The following is a 25,815-nucleotide window of genomic DNA, read 5'->3' as shown; positions in this document are numbered from 1 at the left end:
GCTTTGCATGGTGCTCTCAATGGGACTGTGATTTGCGCCGGCATGGTAGCGTGATGCGCCTTCCAGCATTTGGTGCTTTTCTCGATCTCCTGTTCCGCTTTCTTCAGCCTGTTGTGAAAAAAAAAAAAAAAAAAAAAAAAAGGAAGAAGAAGAAGAAGAAAAGAAGAAGAAAAGGGGAAAGAAAGGGGGGAAGGAACTTAAAAATCAAGCCGGAGAAAAAAAAAGAAATCGAGCAAAACGAATTTAAATCAAAATATGAGCAACCAGAGAGTCTGCCCATGGTGTAACCCTCAACATCCGCACTCAATGCTTGAGATTTTGGTTGTTTTCTGATACCTCCACCCCTCGACATATGCCCCAACCTCTCACCTCGCCGTAACGAAACTCATCCTCATCGACATATCATATCAATTGTACATACATGTATCTTACGAGAATTACACTATCCAACTCTTTCCAATCAGTCCTTACCACCCCCATCTCCATCCCCATCTTCCTTTTCCTGCAGTGTCACGTCAATGCCGCCCGGCACCTTCCGTATCCCGTACTTTCCGCCGAGAACTAGATCCTTCGCGACCAATTCCCTCGTACGTCCGAGGCTCTCAATGGCGGCGATACGGTCGATGGTGCCTTGGAGGTGCTCCCGGAAGCCCGGCTGGGCTACGATCTCCTGGAAGGCGAGGTGCATGGGCACGGAGCTGGCGCGGACTTGGGCGTCGCTGGTGATGCTGAAGAGGTTCAAGCGGTCGAAGGCGCGCACAAAGTCGACGCGCGTCATGATCTCCTGGGCCTTGTAGAGGGGGTACGACGGGAGCACGTGGCCTACTACGGGGTCATACGTGGTCTCCATCTCTTTCTCCTTGTCTACAAGGGCGGTAGCGAGGACAACGGCCGCCGCCTGAGGAGTATGGTTAGCACGATGTAAGAGGGATGGGGTGCTGGGCACATGAAGGCGGCGGTGAGGGCTAGGGGTGGAGGATGGGATGACTTACCGCCCACTTCTGCTGGTCCATCACATCGTCGTCCATCTCCTCGCCAAGGATCCAGCATTGGTTCAAAAACCAGGTTTTTTCCAACTCTTTAATCTTGTCACAGGCCAAGAGCATGTCGTCGCTCTTTGCGACGCGGTTCAAGAAGTTCAATCGCCCGCCGACGCGGTCATAGACTTGCTCGAGGATCTCAGAACTTGGGTGCTCATTGAAGTACCGCTGACGGTAGTTCTTGAGAGCGGCCGTCGCCTGCGTCTTAGGCAGGTCTAGAATCGTGAGGACATCCATCCGCGTCGCCAATTGCTTTAGCCGTTCATAGACCCAGTAGTCGTCGCTGTTGAAGACCATCGTCACGAGGTTTGAGGCCGCCCATTGCTCGGCTCGTTGTTGCAATAGTTCAATCAGGTCCTTGCCATCGTCGTCATCCCGGATCAGGTGCATTTGGTTGATGATGACCACCAGCGGTGCCTTAACCTTGGCCCGCCTCCGGAGGGCCACCTTTTCAAGTTTGTTGAGGGCGCGTTCAATATCGAGAAGGGCGGTGGTATCCCTCGGGCCGCGCTCGCTGAAGTAACCGCCAATGTAATCCTCGTGAAACTCATAGTCCAGGGCCTTGCCTAGGCGAATCCTGAAGATCTCGAGGTCGGCGTGCGCCTCAAACATGGCCACGCCGTCGCCGTCGATCTTGCGCATCGCTTCCAGGAGCATGCTGCTCTTGCCGGTGCCCTTCTCGCCGATGAATAGATGATAGTGACCTTTACTGCGGCCGGCAACAATGTCGTCCACAATGGGCTGCTCGGGCCTCTCCACCCAGTGGGTGGCCGCGGCGGTGTGCGCCAGCGGAAGATCCTTCCCTATCGCCGCAAGCTCGAGGACGGGGTCGCCAGGTTCGAAGGCGTTGGACATTTTGTGGAGCACCATGTACTTGTATGACTTGTGGTAAGCATACGCCGCCAAGCCAAAACCGGCTCCCAAGACGAGTATCGAGGCGAACGAGGTGGCAGCGGCCTCCACCATTTTGAAAAAGATAGAAGCGTTGGCATCCTGGTCTGGAGGCGGCGGTGGCGGCGGTGGTGGTGGTGGCGGTGGGCGAGTATGTGATTCTGATATTGATATTAGCGACCTAGTACGAAATAATACCAAATCCGGCAATGAGAGGAAGAGAAAGAGGGTCGTTCTTGGTTGGAGCCCGGATCATGGCCGCAGGGCCGTGAAAACATGTGACCATCCAAGGCTGAAACCAGCTGCATGATTGGTTACACAAGGTGCTGACCGTGTTGCCATTGGCTTAACCAGCCCTAAGGAACACCCAAATCTGGGAGTTGGTCAAGTGGCCCGGTGGCGCAAACGGCAGAGGACTCCTGGGACCTGTTTGTTCGGGACTGTGGTGATGGCGAACGGGGCAGCAGAGGGGGTGGTGGAAGATGAAGGCACACGCACCGTGTGGTCGGGGAGGCTCGCTTGAGAAGGGCCTGCGACTTCCTAATCCCGCGCATGAAACCGTCGACTCCCTTGGGATGCCGATACGCTGGGTCCTCGCTGCCGTCAGCGCAAATCGACACCCTGCCCTTGCTGAGAACATGTTTCAGGAATCGAGAAGAAATAGAATAAACCAGAACAAAAAAAAGGATTATTCTGTCTGATGGAAATAAGAAAATAGAAAACCAATCGGGATATTCGAGTGAGCGACTTTAAAATGAAGGTGGGAAGCGAAGTAAAGAAAGTAAAGAGCGAGTGAAAACGGCGGACTCCGCGCCACGAGGATGAGAAAACGAGGTGTTGTGAGAGCGGCGTCGTTGGTTCCAGGCTATCCCTGGATAGCGCTGTGCACGGCAGCTGAAGCCCCTGGCCTGGCTAGGTCTTGGCAGGAACCGACCGCCTCCATCATCCCATCAGCTGTCGCGCAGTTGTTCACAGCTGTCATAGACCTCCCTCCTGCCAACCACGGTGAAATTGTCTCCTCTCTCTCAGAAGACTTAGTTTTTTTGTTGTTGGTTTTGGTGAAAGGCTTGTTTTTCCCTCGGTTTTTTCTGCTTCTTGTGTCTTCTAGCCTAACCATCATCTTTCTCAGGTTCCTTCCTTCTTTATTCTTCGCTTTCCTGCTTGTACTGGGAGCCCACCATCTTCAAAGTTCAACCACATTTGTGTGAAGGCGGGTCGTCAAACAGGAAGGCTATATTCATCTCTCAAGAAAATCAACAATGCAATCAAGTTATTGTATATCTTTGGAGACCTTGGAAGGGTTATCTGTAGACCCAGATAGAACTTGGCTGAGCAAAACCAGATCACCCATGTTTCTTCTTGAGATATGCTGAAGTTCCTGTCAATTCTCCTGTTGTATTTGTGGCGCATAGTTACAATCAATAGTTGCGATGCGGCTGCCTTGTGGGTGTTTGTTTGCCTCTATCAACCACTACAGTCTTCGGAGCTAACAACTTTGTTAACTTCCATTCTTACAACTTGGAGCAGCTAGTCCTACGCGGGCTTTTCTATCTGCGGCTGTGAGGTTAATTTGCCCTGTGTAAAGGCTAGAAACCTGAAATAACAATGGATGCTTGCATTATATACACAAGAGGTGTGAATGTTACAGGGGTCCACGGCAAAGAGCTTGACTTAAAGACACTGCGTTGCAGACATACAGATCCAATCCGAGCAACACACTGAGTTATGGCACTAAAGCACACATTTAGTCAAGATTCTATATAGCTACCTACAATCTTCGGTTAAGCTCCTCTGTTGGAAACCATGTGTTGTCTGAACAAGACGCGCTTCTGCTCCTGCCCCTGCCATTTCGTGTGATGGAATATTATACCGTCTGAACAAAACGCGCTCTTGCTCTTGCTCTTGCTCTTGCTCCTGCTCTTGACATTGCGTGCAATTACCATGGAAACTGTCTCCCGCACTGTCTGGTCCCTGGCGAGTCTCTTTCCAGAGCAAGCCCAACAACCCCGCGGTCAGCGATCTCACGATACTTCCTTTCCACCGATCGTCCGGATCCCCAGCTTTGGTCGTGCGCTGAAGAACCTTCTCGTCACTCTTCATTATAGACCTTGTCACATCTAGGACTTCCAGCTTTACCTCACTTTTCCAATTATAGTACAGGCACCAGGGACAGCGGTATGCCAAACTGACGGCATGTGTTTATCCGCTTCACTGCTGAATATGTGACCAGCGAAAAAGCTAACACCTATAGGTTAGACTTGTTATGGGAACATGAACCGAAAGGAACGGCGTCTCCCCCGGCTTACAGCAGAGGAATTAGCCAACCCCTGCACACGAATCTCACTTGATGGGGTTGAGGTGCAGCTGTGGCAAGTCGCGCACGTCTATGGAATCAGCCACGATATGCCCAGCCCAGATCTGAGAGGTGGTGCTTCTTCCCAGGATTTCCGGGCTTTGTACTCGACCACGACCCAGAATGACAGAGGAATCGCTTCCTCTAGTACTTCCACAGACACCCGTGCCAGCGATGTCACAGAACAGCGTCTGTTGCCCAGTTTGCCGGTGCTGCCATTGAACATCCCTACAAGACGAGAAGCACAGCGTTCAAAACGACGAGGCGATGGTCGACGAGGCGATGGTCGACGAGACCATGCTCGCCCTGACCCTGATACGAACGAACTCCTCCGCCTCATAGATGACTTTGCAGACACAAGTTGGCCTACTGAAGTGCAGCTTGAAGAACCACGGATTGAGACCACAGAACCAGCAGCGACATCCATCGGAAATGCACCAAAGCTCAAAGGGGTGATATGGGTGGATTGTTCCTTTCCTCCTCCCCCGTACCCTCCGCCCAATAGGTCTTTACCCCCACTGCCGCCACAGCCGGCTAGGAACAGACATTCCGGCCCGCAGCAGAGGCTGCGCTTGACCACGGGGCCAGTCGTGGCACCGGACACGGTACCGGCTACAGCACCCCGACTCCTGCCCCGAGCTGTTGATAAGTCGCTAGAGTATCCAGAGTCGGACCGTGATGACGACGCAGGATCAGAGCGAACCATCACGCCAAGAGCCTCTCAGAAGCAACTTGTACCCACGGCACGACCACAGCCACGGCCACAGCCACGGCCACGAGATGTGTCAATGCCCATCGGACAGGTGGCATCCAAATCGCCCGTGGTGGCCAGACCCGTGACAACCGCAAGAGCCGCATCGGCTTCGATTCTTCGGAATCGAGGCGAAGAGATTTATCGTCCCCGCCGCCAGGAGTTTGGGTCGACTGAAACTCGGCCAAAGGCGGCATCTCCGACCTTGCCGTATCCGCTTCCCGACTTGTTGTTGAATCCTCCGAGCTTCCTGCAGCATCCTCCCGATTTGTCCCAGCAGCCATATCTGAACCAACAGCCGGGTGCTACAGCGAGAGAAAGCCCGCAGCCGAATAAAGCCAAGTCTTCGTCAAATGTCGCGACTCCAGTGACTAGCCCGGTGGCGCCTACATCAGATGATGATGCAGCTGTCACATCCCGCTGGAGCTCCGATAGTGAGCAGGAGGCGGAGTCGAAGTTGAAGAAGCTGAAGAGAGCTCTCAGTTTCTCGAGATTGCGGCCTCGAAAGCCCAGTCTGTTCCAGAAGCAGACAGGGAGCGAAGCAAACAAATCGATGGCTTCCATTGGAGGAAAACACACTCCCGGCCCGTCGGGATCCCGCAGAGGCAGCAAGACTGGTAACTGACAGAGAGATCGGGAATTTGGGCCGCGTCCTTATGACTGTTGAATCTTGAAATCATGTACTTTCCCGTCGGGAACATGCTTGTTTTGGTGGCACTCGATGCTAAATTATTTACATCAAACGAACCAGATTCATGGCAAGGTTGCAGGGCTGAAAACAGCATACTGATATGTATCGATGTGAGCTTTACATAGGGGCATACTTCGGTTCATCTTAGGAACATGAGGGAAAAAAAAAATGGAAGTGAGACTCATTCTAGCTTCTTTTTTGTGATGTTTTGCCGAGTAACAGAATCAAGTCGAGCTCTCGGACATTATTAGTGGGGGGAAGTGGGGTCAAAGTGTCTCCACAATTCCTGCAGCGCGTGAACCTTCAATGCCTGCCAAAACCAAAAAAACGCCAAAATCCGCGTCTCCCCGCCTACCTCTCTCATTATCGCCTTGTTTGCGACGATTAGCCATCGTTGCCGCCACCTGCTTGCCTCAAATTCCGTCCCATTCCAAGCCATTCATTTACCGGTACACATTTCCGTTGTTGGCTAAATTTTTTAAAAAAAATGCACCATGGGAAATGAATCTAGTAGACCCGAGCTGCCTGATGGCAGGTCCCGATCGCTATCTCCACTTCCGCGCGACGACCAGCTATCTCCGGATAGCGCTGACGACTTACCGCCCCCTCCATCGACAATGCCTACATCGTTCAGAGTCACCGATAAAGGGCCGGGTCCTCCGGGCGCGCGGGGTTCGCTTGCTTGGCATCGGCGACGAAAACGGTCGTCTCGTGGTCTTTCTCCCGAGTCAACTCGCGCGACATCTTCCTCTCCTCCCCCCGAAGACCGAATCATAAACGGCAGTCAACCCACCCGGCCGGCCCGCGTGGTGTCTCCAGAACAAGTTCCCCGACCGGCAACCCAGCCCACGTCGTCAACTCGCAAGCGCGGCCGGGAGACTTTTTCCGAGAAGAAGCGGAGGGAGCTCAAAGAGGCTGCCGCAGCTGCACACGTTATAATCGACAAAAGAGAAGCCGAAATCGAAGAGTTCAACAAGCGCATGGGCCGTTCTGTCGCGCTTTCCCCATTTCTCCGAGAAAATGCAGACCAGCCGCTCGACGAGTTTGGGTTCGCAAGTGATGCAGAGGAGGCCGCACCTCCACAGACTCTCTCGGCGGCTAGGTTGAGCAACAAGAGCAAGAGAAAGGGCAAAGAGGCCATCAGAGATGTCATACAGGAAGAAGCTGCGGCCGTTACCGACGACTCAATAATCGATGACGACCCCCCACCGAGCACACTGCCACAAGGAAAGCGCGGTCGGCGTGATAGTAATTCCAAATCGCGTGAAAAACGGAAGTCGCGGGTGTCGAAGGGGAGCTTGGACGATGCGATGGAGGTGGGGGCGACAGAAGAGCACCTCAACCAATCAACATCGATCCATGCTGACGAGAGCGTTCGGCCCGATGATATTGCCGCTGCAAACCAGGAAAATGAAAATGGACATTCCGGAACGACGACGCGCTTAATGCCCAACAAATATCAATCCGACGACAGTGTATCTCCCGAACCATCAAGAGCGTCAGCGACCGACTCCCACGGCTCCCACTCTGACCGTGGATACGCCAAACCGGGTGGGCAGGGGCCGTTGGTGCCCAAGCCTGGGATGGGCATGGACGGCACGAATGGCTCACCTCATTCTGAGGACGACCACCATTCTACAACGGGTGACGAAGCAAGCGAAGAGGGCGATGATAGAGTGTCGGTGGTTTCCGCACCCGATGGCTCCCTTGTCGCGTCTGACTCAGACAACCAGAATAATGCAAGCGCTCCTCTTTCGCCTGTCGCCTCCGATACAGGCAGCGATGCAGAAGAAAGTAGTCCCCCCCTACCGCGCAACCGGGAGTCGGTTTCGCCGCCTCCCGGCTCGTCCGTCAAGAGTTCCCGTCATAGCGCCAAGAGGCAGGCAAAGCTGCCCTTTTTCTCTCGCCAGCAGGAAGACAACGTGCAAGCTTTTGCCGAACTTCCACACGAGAACGCCGCATCCCCGTCCCAACTAAGGCGTTCAACAAGGCGCCGGCCAGCTCCACGTGTGGAGGTCGACGCTGTCGCAGAGGTTTCGGATGGGCAGAATTCGGATGGGCAGACCAACAACATAGGGGCATCGCAGTACCGGACCGGTCCTCTTTCCTCCTCCGAGCGGGATCGGGTCACTAGGGCGGTCGAGCGCTTCCGGGAAGACGAGGGTTTGACGCAGGAAGAGATCAACCAAGTGATTCACGACAATCCCCAGACAAGTAACCGGCCGATTCACCGCCAACTATGGGCTACGATCCAGGATGCCTGCCCGTTTCGCACCCGAAGGAAGCTTATCAGTTGGTGTCGGCAACATTTTCACAACTGGGCCGGCCGGGGCACCTGGACCCAAGCACAGGACGATGAGTTGGCAGATCTGATAGAGATTCATGGGAAGAAGTGGAGTCACATCGCAGGCCTCATAAACCGCTACCCAGGAGATGTACGTGACCGATGGAGGAACTACTTGGTTTGTCGCGAGGTTGTCAAGACCGATGTATGGTCCGAGGGCGAAGAAGAACGGTTCCGCGAGTTGGTGGAAAATTCTATCGATAAGATCCGCCAACAAAGTGGGGAGCACAGCAACAAAGCTCCCGACGAGCTCCTCAACTGGCTCCACATAAGCGAAGCAATGGGCCACACCAGATCGCGTTTGCAGTGCATCCAGAAATGGAAGAGGATGTGCGAAGCTGCGCCACTGGCCGACAACGTTCCCACGGTACTGCCCCCAGGTAGATCGTGGCGATTGGAGAAGGCTCGCGAGGAGTTGCGCAGGATTACGGCAGAAGACAAGTACCGTTTAATGTGTGCGGTTCGCGACTTGGGTGTCGGGACAGACACGAAGATCAACTGGAAGCAGATTGTCAATGGCACGTTTCGCAAACGGTACGAGCGCCAGGCTCTTGTGGTTACATGGGGACGGTTACGGAAGGCTGTGCCTGATTGGCAGTGGAAGGCGACTCGCGATTGCGCTCGGTACCTCTGCGAAATGTACGAGCGTGAGGGTAATTTTGGCTCTGTCGACGAGGCCGAAGGCGAGAACGACGCAATCGCTCCCACCAACAAACATCGGAAAGGCAAAAAAAAGTCTCACCGTCTAGCGCCGGCGGATGACTCGGCCCCAGAGTCACAGGAACAAACCCCGGCCGAGATGGAGTCCAACAGCGACGCGCAGTTATCACCTGTGGCGGACGACGAGAACAACTTTGCGTCTGCGGAACCTCGTCGAAAGAGTGGTAAGAAGCGGCGCGAGGCAAAGAGCGACACACCACCCTCCCAAAACGAAGACGTTGAGATGGAGGATTCAATGCATGCAGCGTCGCGTACCAAATCTACCAAATCTACCAAGAACAGGCCGCGTTCTGAGGATGAGCAGAACCACCAACTCGACACCGTCCGGCGGGAGTCGTCGCCAAGTGTGGGCGCTCATGCGGCTCGAACGAGAAGACGGGAGAGGAGAGAGAGTATGACGGAGGACACAGGCACTAAGGAAAAGAGGAAGGGACTTTTATCGCCTGCGTCCAAGGCCACCCTCTCCAAGCCTGCGAAGAGGCCGCGTCGCGATTCTTTGCCGAACGGTGGCGCGGAGGACCTCGGATCCAAGAAGCGGAAGATGATGAGTTTGCAGGCAATGGCAAAAACCAACAGCGCGTCGAAAAGCAATGGGAAGTCTTGGAGTGTGGTCAGCAGCGATATGGAGGATATGGAGGATATACCCGCGACATTGCCTTGAGAGTTGCGCACGGGTCTGGGAAACCGTCGTCTTGCATTGCTAGAGACTCTCGTCATGTTGAGTGTATTGTGAAGATCGGGAAGAAGCAGGCGCTGACGAGTATATTTTATGACTAATGCTGTGACCGCGGGAGGTTATCATCGCTGTAAATAATATGTTGCCGAACCGTTGATTGCTCTATAATATCCCGAATTGACCAGAATCCTAGCGATGAATGTAGGAACTGATCCGAATGATACATGATTGAGGTTCTAGGGGATGCAAACACGCTGCAGCAGCCTCTGTGAACCTGAGCTACCTAATAATACACCAGTAAACGCCAGTCACGCTACCTATACGACGAACCCTCGCAAAAGACCCGCAACCGTAACCCCCATGACACAGCCAGTCGTTTTGTGTCTTCCCAACCTCGGCCCAGAACTCAAGCCCAAACACTGATGGAAACACACGACGAGGTATTAGACATGTGACATGTGAACAAAAGAAACAACTCAACAAGACTCAGAAGAGGACGACCGGTCGGATGAGACACTCAAGCCTGTCGTTCTTCAAAATAGAATTTCCCCAGCCTTTCCCCTGCTCTAGGACTCCCCAAGGCCGCGTTTCCCAATCCTACCCTCGCCCTGGTCGAGTCTCTCCCGAACGATGCGTTCTGCCGCTTCGCGGGGTGACGTCGGTGCGGTGGGTTCGAGGTGGCGCAATTGCGAGGTGGCATGTGGATGGTGAGGCGCGCCATGGCGCCGTCTTCTCTCCTGCGCTGGGTTGGCAGTAGCCGGCGCAGCTGTAGTGGCCGGGGTTGTGGGCTGTACGGGCAAGGGGCCACGCGTTGTCGTGTCGACAAAAACGTCGCCCGCGGTTCCTGACGACGCGGCAGAAACCGGCGGGTCGGTGTTGTCGAGCGTTACACCGTCCATCATACGGGCCTCCCGCCTTTCTCGCACCGCTGACTGGCTGACGGGAGTATCGCTGCCTGTATCACGCTCTGTGGGGGCCCGTACTGCAAAGTCTCGACGGCCGCTGCCGCTGCCGGTATGGTGAGGGTTAGGTGATGCCATGGCGGTCTCGCTGAGACCCGAGCTGCTCCTTTCCAGGCCCCAGTTTGGGGCCGGCCCGGTTCCAGAAGCGCCGCTATTTTGCCAGGGAAGAGGTCGGCGATGATATATGGGTCCCGAGAGGGTGCTGCCGGCGCCCTCGCCGAAGCCGACTAGGCTGGCGTTGCCGTCGTCGGACATGCGGTCCTCGTACCCGCCCACGCTGCGCGACGTCAGGTTGTCCAGGTCCTCGTCCATGGCGTCGTTGTCGCCTCCCATGTAGCCGCTTGCGCTGACCGAGTCCATCTCGGTCAACATGTCCTCATCACGGTCTTCCCCGAGTGTAGAGTTGTCGTCGCCCACCTCGGTAGTGGTGTTGGTACGCCCGCCGACGCTTTCGGTTGCGCTCGCTGAGCCGACGGTGCTCACTTTTGTGGCGGCGACTGGCTGTCCAGCCGCGTTGAAGTAGGCTGGTGAAAGCCCCGCGGCGGTGGCAGCGGAAATGGCGTTGGCATTGAACCCCGCTAATGTCGGTGTTGTCTGGAAGGCATTGTCGTTGTATTGCGCAAGTCCTGGGGGTGGACCTCGAAGTGTCGAGACACTAGACAAGCCTGTGAGCCTACTGATCCGATCGGCCCGTTCGGCTTCGAGGCTGTTCGCTGAGGGGCTGTGTTGGTGACCACGGTGATGGAGGGCACCACGATGGCCATCCTTGATAGCAGTGGTCGATAAGGCAGATAAGGAAGTGGTCGTGCTCGTTGGGGTGCCGCTGGTTGCAACAGGCATGGTCAGCAAAGCGGCTTGGTATTTCCCAGCTGCATTGGCAGGTACGAGACCTACGGTATCTCAGAAGGCGTGTCGGGACGCGACGGCGGTGGTGGAAGATTGATTAGGGTTGGTTGCGATGGTTGTGATGATTGTTGCGGCATCGTAGCGAAAGTTGGTCGTGATCCCAATTGAAAATCAGGGTAAGGATTGGAGGTGAAGTGTGCTCGAATCCGTCGTGCTAGCTCGTGGTTTTTCTTTTTTAAGGTTTAACGAGACGGTACGAAGTATTTCTTACCTAACGTATGGTAAGTGACTACCTTACCTACCTCAGGTAACCAAAAATTGGGATTGGGGTCATGTATGTCCAAGCTTAACAGCAGCCGGTAAACCTTGGAAATGCTTGTGCTTGAATGACTGTTTTTCCCGCCCTGGCACATGAAACGCGATAGCAATGAACCACGGAAGCGGGGGATGACGTTGCAAGGGTCAGAGCGTGCTGTTACAAGGACCCACTTGGAAATTAAAGTTTCCCTGAGGTGGGGGGAGGGGTCCAGTGATCGACACCAACCAAATATCCATTTTCCTACTTTTTTTTCTGGAGCCACCACTTATCAAGATCATGCATGAGTGGAGAGATTGATAGCAACAACAACCCTAGACACCAAACCAGGTCCTCTGTGGTCAGGATGGGCATCCTGTTCAATTCTGGCCATTATCTTACCAACTCCTCCCAATCCCTAGGCAGGCAAGCATCGATTTCCATGCTTACCTAGGTATTGACATTGTCAAGCACTTCCACTCCCACTTCCATGTGACGCGTAGCAGGAGCTTAAGTGCTCTCCCTCACCCCCCAGCGACATACCTGCCAGCGATTCTTCCAAGCCATCCCCCGGTTTGTTTAAACTGACACTACAGTTCACCGCCTGCTTACTCGACGGCACATCAATGGCTGGGTTCCGATCGAAGAAGTTGACCGGCCTGAGCATGACACGCAGTGTCTCGGCCGGCATTACGGGGAAATCCTCGACGCGCGGGATGTGGTTGATGCCAAACTGCACCCAGAGGACGGGGTCACCGCCCGTGAGGCTGTCCTTCCGGTTTGCCCAGCCGCGCACTCCCGCCCCGCCCCTGCTCTGGTTGGTGTAGAGGCCGCCGGCGTACAGCTCCCCCTCGGCATAGCGTGTCACGTAGATGTTGTGGTCGGCGAACTCGGCGCGCTTGTTGTGGAAGCTTTCCGAATCGGCGAGGATCGTCTGCATCGGTGGGACCATGACCTTGTACCCGACCGCCGCGTGGTTGACCGGGTTATGGACAGCGGGGTTGATGATTTTAAAGGTGCGGTTTTTGTCCACGTCCAGGTCGAAGCCGCCCGAGGATTTGATCTCGGTCTTGCGTATGGTATATCCGACGCCGTGCGGGTTGAGCTTCGGGTCCCGAGGAACGGGTACCGCTTCGTCATATACGATCGAGTTGCCGTGACCCGCAACCATGGGATCGATACGCAGGCTAAACAAGTGCTGGTGGAAGCTTCCCAAGACTCCCGGGTGTACGACGGTGCCAAATGGATGAGGCGACTTGGTCAATTCGAGGTCGAGAGGCTGCGTGGACAAGATTCCCGTAGCACGCGCCTCGTAAGCGAGGTCACCGGCCGTGTTGAAGACGAACGACAAGATGTATTCGTAGTTGCTCACCGTCAGGATGGTCTGCAGTACCAACTCACGGTTTCGAACCACCACGGCGCGGTTCGTCCGATAGTTGGTGTGTTTCCACAGAATGCCGGCGTCCTGTTCGTGGACACAAATCACATTCGGCATGTTTACCGGCTTCCCATAGGTGTCGGACAACACTCCCCCGATGTAGTAGATGCTGCCAAGACAGTCACAGCCAAGCTGCAGGTTGTTGGCCATGATGCCGGCCCCGGCGTCTCCAAGGTCGAAAGCGGCCTTGCGGTGGAAGGGATGGCGCGGGTCTGCATATGGGATCGACATGTCGGACAAGCTCAGCCGGTAGAAGAGGGGCTTGTTGTCGTAGTGAACATCATACAAGACCATGCCTTCCCGCTGGTTGAAACCGACCTTCAAGTCCCACTTCTGCCAGCGGATCAAGCGGCCTAACTCGGAAAAGTTCTCGACCGTGAAGGACGCCCCTTCCGGCTGCACGACCTGCAGCGGTTTCAGATCGGTGCGCAGTATCTGGGCTTCGGGGATGTACTCGGCCGCACTTGTTGCTTGCCATGGAGCCAGGGGTTTCACTTTCTCGTCGTGGCCCGTAGGTAAAATATCGATCCGGATCAGTTCCATGGTGGTGGGGTCCATGACGGGCGAAATAGGGAGAGGGAAGGCGTAATGGCAGCTATCTGGCTCAGCCGAGTTCTGAGGGTCTCGCATGTAGAGAAAGCATTGCAGCACGCGCTTGTCATCGTAGAAGTTACCCTCCTTCAAGCCGTCCGAACCTAAAAATACCAAACGTAAGAGACAATTCCACACCCCGAGGAGAAGAATCTCACCGTAAATCCACGGATCAGAGACAACTACGGTCCCCTCAGGAAGTTCGAGTTTGGCTAGCTCGGCTTGGACGTCTGGGTGGGCCAGCAAGGCTTTCTCGACCGCGATAAGTTCTTCGCCATCGCCGTTTGCGTGGGTGAACGGGCCGAGTTTCACATTCGCCTCGATCTTGCCCGTCGTGAGGTTTACTACCGCCTCGTGAAGGTTGTGCTTGAGACATTGTCAATAAGTCTACGGATTTGTATTACAAGGAAATTCTTTGACTCACGGTGCCCCTGAAGTAGTAGACAACGAACGCTCGCCTGTCGATGCTACCCGGATGCTGTCCAGCCCGCTCCGCAGCCAGATAGGGGATGAGTTGAGCCTTGGCAGGCTCGAGAAGCGTGACAACCTTGAAGTGATATTCGATATTATCCGGCCAACATGCCCTTGTGAGGGTCGCAGCTTCGGTGATCTCATGTGCGGTTAGAGGCCCAAGAGGATGGGATTTGGGCTGCAATGCATCAGCACGGTTTGTTTGGTACCTACTCAACGTTCCTTTCGGGAACGTATCCGACTTACCTTGGGGTCGGCCTTCAGAGGGTCCAATACCCGAGAAGATCCGGGATTTTGCGCACCAGTCATGGCTCCTGCGGCTGATCGTTATTTGGAGGGGGGGGGGACTGGGATCGGTTCTGAAAGTCGATGGATTAAAATAGGTACCTAAGTAATTATTAGGATCAAGGGGGTTGGTTGGCAGCGTTTGCAAAAGCCCTAAAGTTTGAACTCAGGAAAGAGGCTAGATGACACCCGAGGAGATACCTACCTAGGCAGACCGCAGGAGTGATGGAGGGGGGGGAGCGCAGGTTGAAGTGGGAGGGGTAACATTCCAGGTTCACTCATCAATGAACGGTCGTCCAAATGCCCTTTCTTGACGGTAACACGGTGACACCGTGGCTTATCAGACCATTTGGACCGCGAATACCCGTTCCATTGTGGCGCCCGCCTAGGCTCAATCTAGGTAGCCCCTATCAGGAGATACCTAGGTACGATTCTGCTGCCCCAACCCGGGATGCCCACGTACGGTCCAGTCGTGATATGGCACTCTGCTTAACCCTCATCTGTGACAAGCATTCTTGGCTCTGCTTGGGGGACCCCCAAATTCCCCGCATTCCCCCACTCCCCGCATGGAGTCCTGGACCACTCACAGTAACACAACGAATGAGAACTGGGTGCCGGGAAAGCAGAAGCTGTGGAACGGCACGTGCCTCTCGCACCAATGCGTGCCACGCTGTAACCTATGAATGGCTGAGGTCAGACGCAGACTTTGATATCTCTGTACACACAAGGGCGTCACCCCCCACGACCCCGTCAGTATGGGCTTACGTGCTGGAACTGCTTTCTGATGATTGAAACGGCAGGTAGGTAATCAGGGAACGCGTTTGCGATTAGCCTTTAGTTATGTAGGTATGTACTGGGCAGTTTTCACTACCTATTCTGTTTTCACCCAAGTCCCGTTTTCCAACTCTTGCTGTGATGGAATCTTACCTAGATAGGTATGTTGCCTTGTTGTGACCGCAAGCTACAAAGTCATGCTCTTCGCCAACCAAACGCGTTTGTGACCCTCGACACCTCTCTGCTAATAGCCGCGTTCTTGTTCATGGTGTTGAGTTGGTGAAATTAGGTAAGCTGGCTGGGGGCGAGAGGGACCTGGATACGCTGGGCCGATATGCTGGACGGATGTACGCTGCTGTGTGGGCCGTGTCGCGCGAAGGATGCGGCCCCACAGGCCGCCGTCCCCGACCCTCTCAAACTTGTGCAACGGTTCTGCTCGACGATCGCCTCGACGACATATGCATTATGCAGTCAAATGTTGGCGATGCATTTCCGCCAATCATTGGTGAACCCCGATGAGGCCGCGCAATTTGACGAAGAGGCTAAGGTTGAGAACCCCTCATGGGGTACTGTACAATGGAGATCAGCTCTTGCGGCGATTTTTGGTTGTCGAACTGTGCATGCACTCAATGAGTCAACAGGTAGTCAAAGGCCTGGGGCTTACCATTTCGACAGCAAGTTGTAGGGTGCTTTTCGGACCTTCGTTAGCTGTAGAGGTTTTTTTTTTTTTGGCGATCCCTGGTTCCGGCAAGTCGCTGGACTTATCGGAATCGCATACGTCGAACAACCTTATTCTCGAACAAAGGGATGAAGTGAGGAAGTCTGGCAGGCGCGTCTTGGACCGGGCAATGCAGCTTTTTCTCGGATATGGCACGGGCATTGTTGGTCTAGGGAGTGTGAGACTTGTCTCGCCTGCCTGAGGTTGGTCTGCGGCACTGGTCTGGTGACATGTTTTTAGGCAAAACGAAACTTTGGAATGCGTTGGAATTCGGGATCCCTCGTTACCGCCTGGCCGCCACGCAAAACACAGCCAAATGAGTTTTGCGGGATTGGGTTCTTCCACCGTCACCCCACTCCATGTTTTTGTCAATAACCGAGACGCTGTAAGGCCAGTGTGCTCCACAGCGAGCGTGTCGGTTCCAGGTTGTCGATTTTGCTGTCGGCGATTTGCCCCGAAGAGCTCCGAGGGGCTGGGCATACCGTTTTTCTTGTGCTTGGAACTACTTTGACGCTCCTTGGTGATGCGCTCGAGAGCTTGAGCGACACTGGCACGGGCAACTGCATGTACCTTGCCTAGGTTATTACCTACCTGGGTACCTCGGCCTAGGTATGTACCGTATTTTCCCAGACGGCCAGGCAAGCTAGGACAGCATTTCTTCATTGAGCTGTTCGGGTTCCTAGTAAGCTAGAAAGTGTAGTGGAAATGGCGAAAAGATTAATGATACGAACGTTTTACTTGGAGCAGTCAGCGTCGTATCCCGGGCCCCTGGGTCTCAGACTGGACCGCAGCTCTTTGCAACGCTTACTTGCCATTTTGGCCCATTCTGACGGGCTTCCCCGGGGATCAACTTGTTGCAGTTATCTCGCGCAGTAAGATAACGAGGTTGTGTGTGTGCCGTTATGGTACTGATCATCCATATGCATGGACCATGTTCCGGTCCAGTCGCGATCCCGGTTCAGCTGTTCTCTTAAGCTTTGTCAGATCGGAGGCTAAACGGGCCGAGCGGGCCAGCCCAAGGCCCCTACATATGGACCCCACGAATGATTTGGAACGGTATTAAAGGGCGGGCAGCCCAGCCCGGGGTGTTGGACTGTGCAACCTTCCTAAAGAAAGGTAAGGATTTCGCCCGTCTTGTAGATACTCGCGTAATCCTCCCGATAGTTCCTTGTTTGAGGCTCTGCTGATAGCGCTCCGAGGAGACGAAGGGGGTTACCCGTGCAGTTGATTGACTCGGAGATTGCGGACGATAGGCTACCCCCCTTCATTCCCTCCCTCCCTAGGTACCTTGGTACTTGCTCGGTATCCAAGGTAGACTTTGTAAACAACTGTAACGATTATTGCCACTTACGAGCCCCGGTCTGCTTTGTTCACCGGAGTGCCCCTGGAATCTGGAATTCTGGATATACTCTACCTGGATGTTGTATACAAGTACTCTACCAGCGCATCATGCTCTGATGGACTATGAGTGACGCTCCTTTGACCGCCTTGAGACCGGCAAACCCGGTCGGGCAGCTACCCCTGTGGGTCAATGTCAGCATGGAGGAAAGGTTGCACTCCAGGTCAACCACACCTTGATTAACTTCCATCCCTTGAATTCCCTTCGCTGAGGACCTGAGGTTACACACATATGGACCCCTGTATATGTGGCGCAGCGGCACGAGGAACGCCATCAGAAGCTAAAAGAATGCGACTGCCCCGTGCAGCCTCGTTTTTTGCCGAGCCTTTCCCCAGCTTTTCCGCCCCATCCTTTTTGTCGACAAGCTTTCCCACCCAAGGAGGCTAGCCTACCAAGTAACTCCCTCTCAAGGTTTCATAAGCCTGAATCCTGAATACCAAGCCCTTGGCAAGCCATGAGCAATCCTCGCCAGCACCCGGGCCTGGCCTGCGAAGAGTGCCGCAGGCGAAAAGCAAGATGCGACCGTGTTCGTCCCAAGTGCGGCATCTGTGCTGAGGCTGGCCATGATTGCGTGATTTTAGACAAGAGACCGCCACGGGGTCCCAAAAAGGGTCAGATTCGGGAGCTACAGTCACGACTCGGTAAGTTCCAGGCGAACATTCATACGAGCTCGGAGCGGTGCAGCGTGCTCATGGACGGGGCGGTTCTTTAACTTCTTTTTAACATTCCCCTATCTACTACGCTCCTGCACGTGCTAGTCGAGCGGTGCGCCTGTTTATATCCAAGATTCCGAGTTGCCATAATGATGCACTCCTCCATGCTGATCGATTATTCTATTCTCAGCCCAGCTAGAGCGACTGGTAACCCAGGCTCCTGTTGAGTTCGAGAATCCGACTTTAGATGCGTCGGTGCATGCACTTCTGGCATTGGACAACGGGATTGCTATCGACGCCTTAGGGACTCACGAATTTACCTTGAGCGGTAATGTGCCAGGCTCGCAAGGCTCCCACTTCGAGACGACCGACATCTGGCCTGGCCATGGGGACATATCCATAACAAACACGCAAACAGGCCCAAGCGGCCTCACACCGGCCTCGGTGGGGACGACATTCTCCGAAAACGAGTGGTACAAGGCCGGCCTGATTGGAAATGATCTGTAAGTTGCTTTCCTTCAATATTCCACACACGACCAATGCCATACATGATTAGGTTGGGGGCATATGCCTCTGGATTTGAATTTCGGGGGTCCACGATGGCTTACATACCTATGCTTTGGCGGATAAATCTAGGGATTCACTCTACTTTGAAAGAGTACATGCCATCATCCCCATGATCCACAGGAAGGGCTATGCTGCATGGGCGGCGGGTGACGAAGGCCTCTCGCCCGCCCGGGCTTGTCTGCGTTCGGCCATGCGAACTCTTGCCGCAGCCACGTCGGCGGGATACCGTGCCATGGGCGACGGGATGTACAACACAACGCGCCGGATGCTCGAGTCGCTCGATGTCCACGATGATAACCACCTTCCTTGGTTGAGGAGATCAAGTCAGGCGCCCGGGAACACGCGCCCGGAAATCGAGCACGAGTGCATCCAGGCCTGGCTTCTCTTAGCTTACTATGACTTCATGCACAAATCTGAGAGCCAGGCGCTCCTGACCGCTGGACGCGCGTTCCGGCTGCTGCAGTTGTCCGGGCTTTTTAGCTTAGACCCGGTGCATGATGCGAGCAGTGATCGAGCCATAACGGCCAACGAGGCCGTCTTTGCTCACCAGCCCGGGACGCCGGATGGTTCTTGGAGGGAGACGGAAGAAAAGAGGCGGACCCTCTGGGCTGCCTTCATTCTTGATCGGCTTTCTGGTATGCTTAGTGATCGACCCTGGGCGCTGCACGAAGAATTGGTAGGTCCCGTCCCTTGGTTTTCCGCGGAAAGGGCTCTCGTTCTTGGGTACTATGTGCATAAGGAGATAAGTGACCGACTTACACGTAGGTACTTGTCCATCCATAAGATCAACACGCGTCTTCCCATACCCGAGGCGGACTTCCAGACCGGCCAGCAACCCCCTCTGATGGGCTTTCTCTTGGACGTTATGGGCGAGACGTGCCCTACCGACGGCAACACCGGCACAACCGGCTGCGACACGCTATCCCCATTTGCCGAATGCGTCATCCTGGCGAGCCTCTGCGGACATAGCGTGGCACACCGGCAGCTCGTGAAGTCCAGCACCTTTGCCGACCGCACCCCTGAGTCGCAAGTCTTTTGGAGGCGCCACGAGCGCCTTGCCGCGGCAACGAGGACGCGCGTCGAGGAGCATACCCGGAGGATTAACGAGGCCGCGAGCCGTGGCGTTGCGACGCCAAAGTGTGACCCGATGTGGGCCTTCAACCGCGTTTTGGCCTGCGGCGCGTCCGTCGCCATCAGCGACACGGCCGAGGCCAATCCGTGGCAGACCTTCGAGGATTCAACCACGGCCATGGCGTCCACACAGCTCTCATACCAAAGTGTTGCCGAGGTGGTCCTTTACCTGCAGAACGTGCCGCGGCTTGCGTTCCCAAAGGTACGTCGGCTTCTTTTAGAATATGATATTGATATCCAGATCGCGCTCTCGGCCCGGGCGACTATCGCCCATATGCCCCTTAGCTCTTCGAGTCCTCCCTTCCACTGGGATGTTGCATACCTACTCACAGAGAATTCATAAATATAGATTCACCCCTTCCTTCCCATACCAACATCGTTAGTGGCGAGCTCCCTTAACTCTTCCATAACATGTATTACAATACCAAGTGAAGAAAGGTCGAATAGCGTCAAGGTTCTGTTGGGTTTCTTGAGGTATATGAGCTATTATAATCACCTGGCAAGCACAATTCTTCAAAAGCTAGAGACAGACATCGCGGAAAGACATGTCGCATGAGGGCCACCATAGATGAAAGTGGTTCATGCCTTGGGGGTAATCAGCAAGCAGTCAGCAAACAGCCAAACATCGTCTTGTGGTCTGCCTCGGCCTCGAGATACACACAGACACTCTATCACACACTCTTGTTCCCATAACGTGGTTCACACATTTTCTTTCCTTCTTCACATACACGGACTTTCGATGCTAAGGTGCATGGGGAAGATAGGAGCATTCTAACAGACTAGATAGAACCTATTGGATCATGAATGCAATGGACCACTATACTGTCTCGTCTACCTAGGTACCTAGATACTAAGTGTGCATGGACCGGTGGATAGGTAGGTACTCAGCCGACAGCACAGGAAACACCAGACTCGGAGCATTCTATCGCATCAAACTCTCTCTCTCCCAACCCCCGGCCGCCACTTGTCTTCCACATTGGAACACTGCCTCTCCTCCCTCACCTGTACAGGCCACGTGCAGAGGAAGACTTGAATAGACTCTCAGCAGCCGTGGGAAGTGCTGTAGGATCGACCTTGCGCAAGCTCAGACTGCCACGAACCAATTGGGGCGCAAAACCGTTAATTGATACCTGCTCGAAGCCATGCATGTTGACCGACTCCTCGGCGCTCAGGATCTGGCGCGCACGGATCGTGCGTAGGATGCGCAATTCCTCATCGTTAAGCTTTTCGAGGTCTTCCAGCGTTTCGGTGCCCGGCTCGACTTGCACACTTCGGAGCTTCTGGAGCACCTCCTGGTGCTTTTCGGGCGCGACTTCGTCAAAGGCGTGCAGGCAAAAGTCGACCGATTTGGAGACGAGACCTTGTGTGAGCTTCCCGCCTACGTCGGTATCGGCATGACCTTGAATGACTAGGTTTTCGGAGTGTGAGCTGGCAACCTAGGTAGGAAGCTAACAGAAGAGTAAGGGGCTCCCTGGGGCTGTTCTCATGCACGATTTGGAATGGATCTGGCAGAAGCCGAGGTGGGTAAAAGGAACTCACTTGGTTTGAAGAATCCAAATGCTCGGTCGAACCCGTCCTCATCAAAGTCGCTGAGCACCGGTTCGTCCCCTTTACGGATCTGCCGAAGCGCCGCCAACACAACGAGGAGGAAGCGTGAGTAGCTCTCAGCCACCCTGGTAGAGTGCCACTTAGCGGCCTCATACTCGGTACAGTCGCCCCGGCGGACTGCCTGGATAGTCATGGCAGCCGAAAGCGCGCCAGCCGAGGCGAGGTGCACTCCGGAGCTGAAGTACGGGTCAATGAAGCAACCCGCATCGCCCACCAAGCGTAGATTTGGACCCGCGTACGAAGACGCACTGTACGACCAATCTGCCGCCGCCTTGACGTTGGATACGAGCTCGGCATCAGCCAGGCGCTCGTGGATGTGCGTCGAGAGGCTCACGCAGTGCTTGTAAAAGTCCACCATAGAAGGGGATCCTAGGGCTTTCTTGTGCGCCACGGATAAGTCCTGGCGTATAACGACGCCAACAGACATGGTGCCGTCGTGTAGAGGGATTGCCCAGCACCAGCCACTGCCGTCCGTCAAGGCTTCGAAAAACGGGGAGCCTTCCTGCCGAGTGCCTGGGGCATAGGTCTTACACCCCTTCCAGTAACCCCAGGTCGCGGCGTTCTTGAGCGCCTGGTTGTGCTTGCGGTTCTTGAGATACTTGGTGGAAATCAAGCCGTGGCGCCCACTGGCATCGATGATATAGTCACACTTGATGGAGCCCGTGGTACCGTCGGCCTTACGCACCCATGACGCCGAAGTCACCCGTCCTGGGTTGCAGACCTTCTCGTCGGCGGGAAAGTCGGGATCGGGTGGTGCGAATTCGAGTGACTCGACCTTAACGCCTTGAAATACGATGGCGCCCATCTTTTCCGAATGATCTAACATTAGTTTATCTGATTCGGAGCGGATCACATTCCACGAGTAGCCATGTTCGCCGTTGACGGCGCGAAAGTCGGTATCTGTATTCGGGACGGATTGAGTTAGCTATCTCTTCTGTATGTTTGAGCAGATGTTGTTTTTACTTACAGCCAACTCGCTTGTTGTTCAATTTGAACGCCGCGCCGTTCTGCCAGTATTGATATGTTAGTATCTAGGTGGCTAGCCAGCTGAATATCTCTCTGGCCGGTGTAGACGCTCACCTTGTGGCAGAACCCATAGTCGTCAAATGTCTTCTCAAGGTCGATGAAGCGCAAATGGTGCCTCAGAGACGCCAACATCGTCTCGCCAATGTGATACCTCGGAAAATGATCGGCCTCGAGCACCACAACGTTTACCCCTTCCCGAGCAAGCGTTGATGCTGCGTACGACCCACCAGGTCCTCCTCCAATCACTAGAACTGAACAGGACTCGGGGATAGACATGTTACCTATGTATGATATGAACAGGAATGGAAGGATCTCTTAGCAACGAATTTGATCAGTGGGGTGACACGACCAGGTCAGGCTGTGAAAAGGCTCGAGCCTAAAATAGAGGAAAGCATACCTTATTTAAGAGATGAAAAGAATACCTTGACAGGAATCAAAGTATTAATCACCTCCAGTGTCACTTAGCACAGTACAGCCAGCCGCATCTGGTCAAAGCATAGGTAACAAACCATGTCCCGGAGAAAAAGAAAACATCACATAACGTTGCGCTGTCTAAGATTGTACCCTATGCACTGTGGTGGCAGCGCTCAGGATTAACCACGCTTGTGATGGTTTGTCAGCTTCGAACATTATTTTGATCTTGACCCAAGTCAACCATCCGGTGCAATACTTCGCGCCTCCACCCGTGCCCTTGGCCTTGCTTCTGCACCTTGGAACTACCTACACACTTCCTTGGCCGGGCCAGTGCATTCGAGATTTCCAGTTCCTTCACGGCAACCGGGACTCAGGTAGGTAACGGTAGGTACACGAATCGTCGTGTTTGTGGAACTCGGAGTTCCGTCAACGCGAGCCGGCCGCAAAGATTCAAGTTTAGCCTCCCTGTCTGTAGGCGTAGCACCATCCATGTAGAAGAATAACAAAGTACACAATAGATAACCTACCTGATATTGCACAAAACGCCGAGTTTTCCCGGGCGTACGGTTAATTGTGTACCTAGGTACCTAAGAAACTCCTACCGTGTAATGAGCACGGTGAGTTATGTCCGTCGGGTCTGGGTCAATGAACTGAGGCCCAACCTGTCCGGTTACTAATTGCAATAATGTGAGAAACTCCGGAACTCCGTGCCGATTACCTCATCTCCCCTGATTTGCCAACAAAGAAATTGTGATACATCAGTTCACGCCAGACTTCACAGGTCCGCGAAGCAATATTTTCTCCGGTCCTCACTGCACAGTTGTCGGGTGCAAACTTGAATGCGTCTATCGGGCTGGGCACCAGGGGCTTCTGAAGTTCTGACCAGGAAGAGAAACACTGCCACCTTCGAGTCCTTGAGACCTTGACCGTTTGACGCGACCGGCTCGGACCGACACATCCAAGCTGCTGGGGCTTTTCGGGACGAGGCCTTGACTCTCAGTGTCCCGCTTGCTGGCGCAAACGTGGTGCCTCCAAAGGTCTTTGCAATCATGTCGCGACAAGCCGAACCCAACCCCAACACATCCATGTCGCCTGGCTCGAGCGACATGGAGAAAAATCATCACCATGAAGGCCAGGGCACCGAGCAAGAACCCATTATTGTCGAATTTCAAAAGGACGATCCCGGAAATCCCATGAATTGGGGTCAGACTCGGAAATGGTTCGTTGCTTGCATCGCTACCTTGTCGGTCTTCGTCGTCACCTTCACTTCATCGGCATACTCAGAATCCTCCCGCGAAATCCTCCGAGAATTTGGCACCAGCAGCGAAGTATTTGTCGTGGGTGTCTCCGTCTATGTGCTCGGGTTCGCCATCGGCCCGGTAATATGGGCTCCTTTGGTGAGTGAGCACACCTCTCTACCAACCCTCAGAGGGCGTTAATTGGGTGCGAATGCTAACAGATATGATTTAGTGCGTCTAACTCCTTTTTCCCAATGGCTCCCCGCCATATTTCCGCCACTGACAGTATTGATCTCCCAGGTCCGAGTTTTATGGTAGGAGGATGCTCTGGATCATCTCCCACATCGCCATGGTAGCTTTCATTGGGGGGTCAGCTGGAAGCCAAAACATTGAGACTCTCATGGTCCTTCGATTCCTCACGGGCACCTTTGGCGGCTCCCCCATTGTCAACTCGGGCGGTGTCCTCGCCGATATATTCCCTCCCGCCCAGAGGGGTCTCGCCCTTACGCTGTACGCCCTCGCCCCCTTTTTCGGTCCCATCTTGGGTCCCATCATTGGCGGCTTCATCTCAGAGAATGTCGGATGGCGATGGGTACAAGGAGTCTGCTGTATCGCCATCGGCGTCATCGGTACGTGTTCTCGGCCTTTTTGCCCATTGAAAAAAAAAAAAAAAAGGAAATGCGGGCCCGTGGAAGCTAATATGGCCTAATAGGCATTCTCGGCATCATCTTCATCCCCGAGACATACGGGCCGACAATTCTCCTCCGGAGGGCAAGTCGCTTGTCCAAGGCTGACGGCAAGACCTACATCAGTATCCTCGAAAAGAACCAAGGCAAGAAGAAGCCGTCCGAGGTGTTCAAGAAAGCCTTGGTACGGCCTTGGGTACTCCTATTCCTAGAGCCCATCGTGTTGGTTGCTTCACTTTACATTGCCGTCATCTACGCCATCATCTACATGTTCCTGCCTGGGATGACCATTGTCTTCAACGTTGGCCGTGGATGGAGCGAGGGCGTCGGCGGCCTGGCGTTTCTTGGCATGGCCGTCGGCATCATTTTCGGAGGGGCTTACGCCATTTACGACAACAAACGGTACATGAGACTGTTCGTGGCCAAGACTGCAACTGCGGAATCTCGCTTGCCACCAGCAATGCTTGGTGCTGTCGCCCTCCCGGTCGGCATATTTGCCTTTGCATGGACCAACTATCCCAGTATTCACTGGGCAGTTTGTATTGTTCTTTCAGCCCCCTTTGGTTTCGGCTGTATCCTCGTCGTCCTTCCGGTGGTCAACTACCTCATCGACTCGTACACCATCTACGCCGCTTCGGTTCTCGCAGCATCCGCCATCCTGCGCTCTGTTCTCGCAGCCGCATTTCCCCTGTTTACCGCCCAGATGTACGCCAACCTTGGAATCCATTGGGCGAGCTCCGTGCCGGGGTTCCTAACATTGGCTTGCATGCCATTCCCATTCATCATGTACCGCTACGGGAAGGCCTTGAGGATGAAGTGCAAGTATTCCTTCGAGGCTGCCGAGATAATGAAGCAGATGCAGAAGCAGCAAGAGGCGGCCACAAACCCTAACGATGAAGGCGCCGGTGCAAAGTAAAGAGAGGTGCATGGTTCTAGCTGGGAGTGTGGGCGCTACTGGCAAGGAGATGACTGGCAGCGCTATTCATGTAGAACACCTGTCTACGTCTTCGGAAGGAATGCAGGTGGATTTGTATTTCTACATAGATAATGGGATCACGGGGCATACTTCATGTCACATTTACACATTCCTTCTTTTGCTTGGACTTCTAATAAAAGCATGGGGTATTCTTTCTAGATCTCTTCAGTGTTGAACAATGGCATATAGCAGCTACATGTACATGGGAAACAAGAAGACTATCACCAATTCGACAGTTTTCCTTCTCACATGGCATACATGTGTTCAATCA

The 25,815-nt window shown here is 54.2% G+C and overlaps 9 protein-coding genes across 9 annotated transcripts; 4 read left to right on the top strand and 5 right to left on the bottom strand.

Moving 5' to 3' along the window:
- Positions 1-460: 460 nt before the first annotated feature.
- Positions 461-2,571, bottom strand: CHGG_09595 (uncharacterized protein; the record flags this gene model as incomplete). The annotated part of the gene is made up of 3 exons (XM_001227521.1): positions 461-898; positions 993-2,092; positions 2,430-2,571. The coding sequence occupies 3 exons, from the start codon at positions 2,569-2,571 to the stop codon at positions 461-463; spliced, it is 1,680 nt and encodes a 559-aa protein (XP_001227522.1).
- A 1,631-nt stretch (positions 2,572-4,202) lies between these two features.
- Positions 4,203-5,660, top strand: CHGG_09594 (uncharacterized protein; the record flags this gene model as incomplete). The annotated part of the gene is made up of 1 exon (XM_001227520.1): positions 4,203-5,660. One exon carries the CDS (start codon positions 4,203-4,205, stop codon positions 5,658-5,660), a length of 1,458 nt encoding a protein of 485 aa, XP_001227521.1.
- Positions 5,661-6,343: 683 nt separating this feature from the next.
- CHGG_09593 (uncharacterized protein) lies at positions 6,344-9,451 on the top strand (the record flags this gene model as incomplete). The annotated part of the gene is made up of 1 exon (XM_001227519.1): positions 6,344-9,451. One exon carries the CDS (start codon positions 6,344-6,346, stop codon positions 9,449-9,451), a length of 3,108 nt encoding a protein of 1,035 aa, XP_001227520.1.
- A 581-nt stretch (positions 9,452-10,032) lies between these two features.
- On the bottom strand, positions 10,033-11,268 carry CHGG_09592 (uncharacterized protein; the record flags this gene model as incomplete). The annotated part of the gene is made up of 1 exon (XM_001227518.1): positions 10,033-11,268. The coding sequence occupies one exon, from the start codon at positions 11,266-11,268 to the stop codon at positions 10,033-10,035; it is 1,236 nt and encodes a 411-aa protein (XP_001227519.1).
- Positions 11,269-12,019: 751 nt separating this feature from the next.
- On the bottom strand, positions 12,020-14,378 carry CHGG_09591 (uncharacterized protein; the record flags this gene model as incomplete). Its single annotated transcript, XM_001227517.1, has 4 exons — positions 12,020-12,054; positions 12,113-13,964; positions 14,023-14,247; positions 14,316-14,378. 4 exons carry the CDS (start codon positions 14,376-14,378, stop codon positions 12,020-12,022), a joined length of 2,175 nt encoding a protein of 724 aa, XP_001227518.1.
- Positions 14,379-16,015: 1,637 nt separating this feature from the next.
- Positions 16,016-16,661, bottom strand: CHGG_09590 (uncharacterized protein; the record flags this gene model as incomplete). Its single annotated transcript, XM_001227516.1, has 3 exons — positions 16,016-16,068; positions 16,329-16,451; positions 16,655-16,661. The coding sequence occupies 3 exons, from the start codon at positions 16,659-16,661 to the stop codon at positions 16,016-16,018; spliced, it is 183 nt and encodes a 60-aa protein (XP_001227517.1).
- A 1,038-nt stretch (positions 16,662-17,699) lies between these two features.
- On the top strand, positions 17,700-20,152 carry CHGG_09589 (uncharacterized protein; the record flags this gene model as incomplete). The annotated part of the gene is made up of 4 exons (XM_001227515.1): positions 17,700-17,886; positions 18,317-18,401; positions 18,535-19,798; positions 20,117-20,152. 4 exons carry the CDS (start codon positions 17,700-17,702, stop codon positions 20,150-20,152), a joined length of 1,572 nt encoding a protein of 523 aa, XP_001227516.1.
- Positions 20,153-20,594: 442 nt separating this feature from the next.
- Positions 20,595-22,506, bottom strand: CHGG_09588 (uncharacterized protein; the record flags this gene model as incomplete). Its single annotated transcript, XM_001227514.1, has 4 exons — positions 20,595-21,004; positions 21,136-22,104; positions 22,172-22,211; positions 22,285-22,506. 4 exons carry the CDS (start codon positions 22,504-22,506, stop codon positions 20,595-20,597), a joined length of 1,641 nt encoding a protein of 546 aa, XP_001227515.1.
- Positions 22,507-23,693: 1,187 nt separating this feature from the next.
- On the top strand, positions 23,694-25,484 carry CHGG_09587 (uncharacterized protein; the record flags this gene model as incomplete). Its single annotated transcript, XM_001227513.1, has 3 exons — positions 23,694-24,041; positions 24,190-24,511; positions 24,595-25,484. The coding sequence occupies 3 exons, from the start codon at positions 23,694-23,696 to the stop codon at positions 25,482-25,484; spliced, it is 1,560 nt and encodes a 519-aa protein (XP_001227514.1).
- Between the last annotated feature and the right edge of the window lie 331 nt (positions 25,485-25,815).

Source organism: Chaetomium globosum, genomic scaffold (genome assembly GCF_000143365.1).
Source record: "Chaetomium globosum CBS 148.51 scaffold_7 genomic scaffold, whole genome shotgun sequence".
Classification (NCBI taxonomy): Eukaryota; Fungi; Ascomycota; class Sordariomycetes; order Sordariales; family Chaetomiaceae; genus Chaetomium; species Chaetomium globosum.
This window is presented reverse-complemented; position numbering and strand designations above follow the sequence as displayed.